The following is a 7145-nucleotide window of genomic DNA, read 5'->3' as shown; positions in this document are numbered from 1 at the left end:
AAATTCATTGGTAAGCAGCAAAAAAAATTATGTAAACACTATAAACATTTTTTAGAGATTTTAAGTCATTTTTTCAAAGGAATAATAGTAACAAAAAAAGAGCTCATAAAAAGGATTCTGAGTATAGGGAATATAATTTTAATATTCCATACTACTTATTTTTCAAAGAATATATGCAAGACTTTGAAAGTGGAATCAGAAACGGAAAAAGGACCAAAAAGAAAAAAGAGATAGTGAAGAGAATCCAGAAATAATTTGGTGGCAGGTTTTTGTTTTATTTACTTATTTTTGAGACAGAGTCTTGCTGTGTTGCCCAGGCTGGTGTGCAGTGGCAAGATCTCAGCTCACTGCAACCTCTGCCTTCCAGGCTCAAGTGATTCTCGTGCCTCAGCCTCCTGAGTAGCTGAGATCATAGGTGTGCACCATCATGCCTGGCTAATTTTTATATTTTTAGTAGAGACGGGGTTTTGCCATATTGGCCAGGCTGGTCTTGAACTCCTAGACTCAAGTGATTTGCCCACCTTGGCAAAAAAGTGCTGGGATTACAGGCGTGTGCCACCGTGCCCAGCCCTGAAGCAGGCTTTTAAATAAGATTGTATGGGCCGGGCGCAGTGGCTCACGCCTGTAATCGCAGCACTTTGGGAGGCCAAGACGGGCGGATCACGAGGTCAGGAGATCGAGACCATCCTGGCTAACACGGTGAAACCCCGTCTCTACTAAAAATATAAAAAATTAGCCGGGTGCAGTGGTGGGCGCCTGTAGTCCCAGCTACACGGGAGGCTGAGGCAGGAGAATGGCGTGAACCCGGGAGGCAGAGCTTGCCGTGAGCCGAGATTGCGCCACTGCACTCCAGCCTGGGCGACAGAGCAAGACTCTGCCTCAAAAAAAAAAAAAAAAAGATTGTACGTCCATGAAAATTTCGAGGGAAGAAAAAAACTTCCATCTTGTTGCAAAGATTAAGGCAGTGAAAGGAATCTGAAAAACACTGGATTATGACCAAGCTTGCCTGCTCTTAATGCATTCCAAACTCCTAGTTCCACTTTGCATTTCAATGTAGAAACATAACAATGTTGGTGACAAAGTAACATCAGCAATCCATGATAATTCTTGGGGGAAGGAAGTCTCTTTTGTGAAATATAGATGGAGTCAAATGCCTTAGGAGAAGTTTTGGTCAAAGCGTGGTCCTCTACATGAGACTCCAGAAGAAATCATTCGGCTCCTTCTACTGCTGTCGTGGAAACAGGTTTCACATAGTATGGACCTTCACTCAGGTAAGTTCTGAGCCTCAAATAATTTGGGTTCCCAAAGATTTCTGCAATTGTCTTGGAATTGGCAAGTGCTTTCACTAGTTCATATTTGGCATCCTTTGAAGCTTTGTCATGCTCCACAGACCGGTCCACCACATATTCTACAAAACCTGGACTGTTAAACATAAGTTTCTGAGCCCAGGGTTGGTTTGCAATGGCCTGAAATGGAAGGCAGAAAGAATACAATTCCCCTGAGTCAGAGTTAAGTTTGTTAGTGGGATGGCACAATATTTACAAAGAAATCTGGCAACATGAACTTTAAAAACGTTACCTTTTGTCTAAGTAAATTCCTTCCTGAGAATCTAACTTAATAATCTTAAATACAAAAAATCTTTGTATACAAAAATGTTCATAATAGTGTGAAAGTTATAATATAAATATCTAATAATGGGAGAATGGTTAAGTAAATTATGGTATATAGTAATAAAAAATAAACATTAACAGTGTTTACAAAGAATAGGAAAAGTAGAATTTTTAAAAATTCTACTTCTAAATCTTTTTCGAATTTTAACCTTAAGTTTTTCAAAACCTATTACATTTTAATGAAAAAGAAATAACAATCAAGTTTATGGTCTAGTTTTTTCCTCTCAAAATGTGTTCCACAGACAAGTAGCATCACCATCACCTGCGAGCTTGTTAGACATTCAGGATCCCGGACTCTGCCCCACAACTCCTGAATTAGAATCTACATTTTAATAGGATTCCTAAGACGAATGTTTGAGAAACTTTGGCCTGCCTCACAACCAAGCATGAAGGTAGGCAGAAATAAAAATAGTTATCCCAACCAGAAAATAGAAAATTATTTCTACAATGGAACCAACTAAGCACAGGATAAGGTAGAAGAGCAAAACCAAAATAAACCAATAATGAAAATACTAAGCAGGAGCCAAAATGGCCATCTCATACAATGACTATTTACAGGAGTGAAGCAGTCTTAAAGAAATGTTTCTGGCCAGGTGCAGTGGCTCACGCCTGTAATCCCAGCACTTTGGGAGGCCGAGACGGGCGGATCACGAGGTCAGGAGATCAAGACCATCCTGGCTAACACAGTGAAACCCCGTCTCTACTAAAAATACAAAAAGAAATTAGCCGGGCGTAGTGGCGGGTGCCTGTAGTCCCAACTGCTCGGGAGGCTGAGGCAGAAGAATGGCGTGAACCTGGGAGGTGGAGCTTGCAGTGAGCCAAGATCGTGCCACTATACTCCAGCCTGGGAGACACAGCGAGAGACTCCATCTCAGGAAAAAAAAAAGAAATGTTTCTGAAGATTATAGGAATACCTGTATCCTTCAAGACCCAGATCCTGTATAGCATCCTCAGGAAGCCTTCCCTCTTTTGTCCCTGCCATTCTCCTTATTCCCTCCCAGTCTAGGCCATGTATGCTGTCTGAGACCCCATTATTGATAAGATTACTAAAGCGATTACTACCTTTCTATGCTGTGGCTACAAAGATAAATCAGATATCCTTCCTGCTATCAACCAACTCTACCTAATAGGTGAGACAGGTCAATAAATAAACATTTGCAAAATAATATAACAAATAGAACACAAAGGTATAATCCTTACCACAGCTGTAATAATGTAAGTAACTATACAATTATATTTACTGCCTCGCTCCTTCAACAGGCAGGAAACTACATGAAAGGAAGGGCTTTATATATTTTCGTCACTGTTGTATGCCCTTCACTGAGCAAAAACGGAAACTCAACAAATGTTTGCTGAAAAAATAAATGCAACATATGAGAGCCAACATTGTTTAACTCAACCTTGTTAATCTGGGCAAAGTGTGCTGAAGACATACCGGAGTTAGTCCTTGACGAATGAGTAAGAGGTTAAGAAGCAACGTTAAGAAAGAGTGTTAGATACAGAGACCCCAGCAAAGGTTCAGAGACACAAACAGTTTGGTACCACTGGAGCATTAGGTGCCAGAAGTCTTATTTTCTGCGGGGGAAATAAGGATTAGGAAGACCAGGGTTAGGTCAATAGAGGATGGCAGAGAAAAAGTCTGGAATTAACTGTGTTATCCCATAGCATCCTGTTCAAACCTCAAACAGCACCTAGTATCTTTTACTGAAACAATATGTTTACACATCTATCTCCCTCCTTAGTCTCTAAGGTAGCAGAAGGTAGAAACTATACCATGCACTTGTGCATCCCCAGAGATGGCACAGGCTCTGGCTCACTGTAAGTACTCAAGTGTTGAACTGGCAGGCTCCCAGAAGGACCTATGGAAGTGAATACCTACTGTAAACACTTTTAAGGCAGCACAGTGTAGTTCAGGGAAGGGTTGACTACTAATGCCACGGAAGAGCTCCAGTGGATCCTGAGATAAAGCAGAAAACCAGGATTCTGTCATCCTCAGAAGGTCATCAGTCTGCTGCTCAGGCTACAGGAAAGAAAAGGAAAATCTCATCACAAAGTTAACTGATCTGGAGAAAAGCACTTATTTGGAAGTCAGACACCTGAGTACTAATGGCACTCTGTCATTAATTTGTTGTGTGATATTGGCTAAGTTTGGAGGACTCTTTCTCAAATCCAGCCCAGACCTTTCCCAGTTTTCTTTGAATGTGGTTGATAAAGCAATCTCTAGAATCTCTTCAGTTCTAACACTCTATGATTCCATTTTAAATTAAAAATGTCACTAGTCATATAATGAGGGTTATCTCCTTGTATTAAGAGAAAAATGGCATTTACTTCATCACATTTATCATGTTGATTCATACAGATTTATATTCCCAAACATATCCCCACTGTTCTTCATTAATTTCCCAATCTACTTACTGGTAAGTACAGAAGAGATGAAATTGCATCCAAACATCTAATTTTTAGCTCCACTGGGGCGTTCTTTGATTGATGTCCTATTCTCATAAGCAAGCGTTCAAAGCGAGTTCCTTTGAAGGATAACAGTGAGATTCTTCTTTATTATGGTAAAATATACACAACATAAAATTTACCATTTTAACCATTTTTAGTGTATAGTTCAGTGCTATTAAGTACATTCACATTGTTGTGCAACCATCATAACCATCCTAGAACTTTTTCGTCAACCCAAACTGAAACTCTGTATCCATTAAACAATAATTCCCTTTCTTCTCTACCCTCATCCCCTGCCAACCACTATTCTACCTCCTGTGAACTGGACTCTTTTAGGTATCTCATCTAAGTGGAATTGTACAATATCTGTCCTTATGTGTCTTACTTCACTTAGCATAATGTTATCAATGGTGCAGATTCCTCCATGCTGTAGCATGTGCCAGAATCTCATTCTTTTTAAAGGCTGAGTAATTAATATTCCATTGTATGTATGTACCACATTTTGTTTATTGATTCATCTATCAATGTTCATTGGGTTGCTTGCACCTTTTTTTGGTTGTTGTGAATCAAATGCTGCTACGAACATGAGTGTACAAACATTTGAGTCTCTGCTTTCAATTTTTTTTGGTATATAGCTGAAAGTGGAGCTGTTGGATGAAGGAAATGTAAAATGCACAAAGGTTACAATTTCTCCACATCCTAATACTTACTATTTTATGGGGTTTTTTTTTGAAAGTAATAGCCATCCTAATGGATCTGAAGTGAAAAATGAGTTTTTTTTTTTAAAGTATGCTCTCATACACTATGACCTCTACCAACCTAAACCAATACAAAAATAAGCATGTAGTCAGAGAACCAGTGACAGGCCTAGAACACACAATTACACGCAACACAACATATATAAGGCAGAGTTATAAAACTGGAATCAAAGGACCTGGACTTGAGCAGCAGCTGCCCTAATTTGTATGACCTTAGAAATTTTCTTTACTCCTCTAAGTTTCACCTACCTTATCTGGAAAATGAAAATGACAATAGTATGTTGTTTACAGGATTGTAAAAAGATTGTCATAGGTAAAAGCACTTAGAAAACTACATGCAACAAAAATATTAGCCGTGATACACAACAGTATATTTTCTTTTTCTATTCTCTAATTTTAATTTTTTTGAGATGGAGTCTCACTGCGTCGCCCAGGCTGGAGTGCAATGGCGCGATCTCGGCTCACTGCCCAGGTTCAAGTGATTCTCCTGCCTCAACCTCCTGAGTAGCTGGGATTACAGGTGCCTGCCACCACACCCAGCTAATTTTTGTATTTTTAGTGGCGACTATGTTGGCCAGGCTGGTCTCGAACTCCTGACCTCAGGTGATCCACCCGCCTTGGCCTCCCAAAGTGCTGGGATTACAGGCATGAGCCACCTCGCCCGGCCTCTTTTTAAATTTTTTTTGAGATGGAGTCTCACTCTGTCACCTAGGCTGCAGTGCAATGGAGTGATCAAGGCTCACTGTAGCCTATGTCATCTCCTGGGCTCACATGATTCTCCCACCTCAGTCTCCTGAGTGGCTGGGACTATAGGCATGTGCCACCACACCTGGCCAATTTTTTTTTTGTTGTTGCCAAGGCTAGTCTTGAATTCCTGGGCTCAAGCGATCCTCCCGCCTTGGCCTCCTAAAGTGCTAGGATTATAGGCGAGATAATTTTCAACATATGTGTCTCAAGAATTATAATGATTGGGCTGCATATTATTTTGTGTGTATAATTTGTTGTGCTGTTGATTCTCATGGATGTTCCATAGGAGTATCTTGCTTTTTTTTGTTTTTTTCTTTTTACAGAGTCTCGCACTGTCACCCAGGCTGCAGTGCAGTGGTATGATCTTGGCTCACTGCAACCTTTGCCTTCTGGGTTCAAGCCATTCTCCTGCCTCAGCCTCCCGAGTAGCTGGGACTGCAGGCATGCGCCACCATGCTCAGCTGATTTTTGTAAATTCAGTAGAGATGGGGTTTCACCATGTTCGCCAGGCTGGTCTCGAACTCCTGACCTTAAGTGATCCACCTGCTTTGGCCTCCCAAAATGCTGGGATTACAGGCATGAGCCACCTTGCCTGGCCTCTTTTTTTTTTTTTTTTTTTTGAGATAGAATCTCACTCTGTCACCCAGGCTGGAGTGTAGTAGCACGATCTCAGCTCATTGCAACCTTCACCTGCCAGGTTCAAGCGATTCTCCTGCCTCAGCCTCTCAAGTAGCTGGGACTACAGTTGCACAGTATCATGCCTGACTAATTTTTGTATTTTGAGTAGAGATAGGATTTTGTCATGTTGTCCAGCCTGGTCTTGAACTCCTGAGCTCAGGCAATCCACCCACCTTGGTCTCCCAAAGTGCTGGATTACAGGCATGAGCTACTGTATCTCGTAACACACCAAAAGTATCTCTTAACATGAAGTCGTATAACAAACTTTTATTTTCCTTTCTCAACATTACAAAAAAACTCAAAATTTTGTAAATACTCCCAACAACCCTGAGAAGTAGTTGTTATGCCATTTTTATAAATGAAGAAAATGAGGCCTAGAAAAGCAAAGTGAGTAAATGAACTTCAAAAAGTGAAGTCAGGGCTGGACACAATGGTGTGGACCTGTAGACCCAGCCAATCAAGAGGATGAGGCAGGAGGATTGCTTGAGCCTGGGGGTTTGAGGCCAGCCTGTATAACAGAGAGACACTCCCAATCTGAAAGAAAGAAAAGAAAGAAAGAAATAGAAAACCCCAGGACATGAATTCAGGCCTTTTTGATTCTAGCCCATCATCTGTACCATGAAATCTAGTCAAAGAAGACACAGAGGGGAAACAGGAAACAATGTTTGGTTGAAATAGATTGGCAGAAACCTAAACAGTGAAAAGTCAAAAAAAAAAAAAAAAGGTTTTCCATAGTAATATTAGACTTTCAGATATGAGTCCAAGGTTATGGTTAATAAGACTGCCACCCATAAAATAGTTTCTACAATGTAGTTAACCCACCAGCAAAAATGAACTTACATAT

The 7145-nt window shown here is 40.6% G+C and overlaps 1 protein-coding gene across 1 annotated transcript in view; it reads right to left on the bottom strand.

Moving 5' to 3' along the window:
* Nucleotides 1-877: 877 nt before the first annotated feature.
* The window catches only part of PSMD5 (proteasome 26S subunit, non-ATPase 5), a 26282-nt gene continuing 20014 nt past the window's right edge, over nucleotides 878-7145 (bottom strand). Inside the window, exons 8-10 of the mRNA XM_023223744.3 lie at nucleotides 4086-4195; nucleotides 3550-3690; nucleotides 878-1466 (exon numbers count right to left, since the gene is read on the bottom strand). Coding sequence (XP_023079512.1) covers nucleotides 1209-1466; nucleotides 3550-3690; nucleotides 4086-4195 — 509 coding nt within the window. The 3' untranslated portion in view covers nucleotides 878-1208. The remainder of the gene's footprint in view (nucleotides 1467-3549; nucleotides 3691-4085; nucleotides 4196-7145) is intronic.

This window comes from Piliocolobus tephrosceles, chromosome 14, assembly GCF_002776525.5.
Source record: "Piliocolobus tephrosceles isolate RC106 chromosome 14, ASM277652v3, whole genome shotgun sequence".
NCBI lineage: Eukaryota > Metazoa > Chordata > Mammalia > Primates > Cercopithecidae > Piliocolobus > Piliocolobus tephrosceles.
This window is presented reverse-complemented; position numbering and strand designations above follow the sequence as displayed.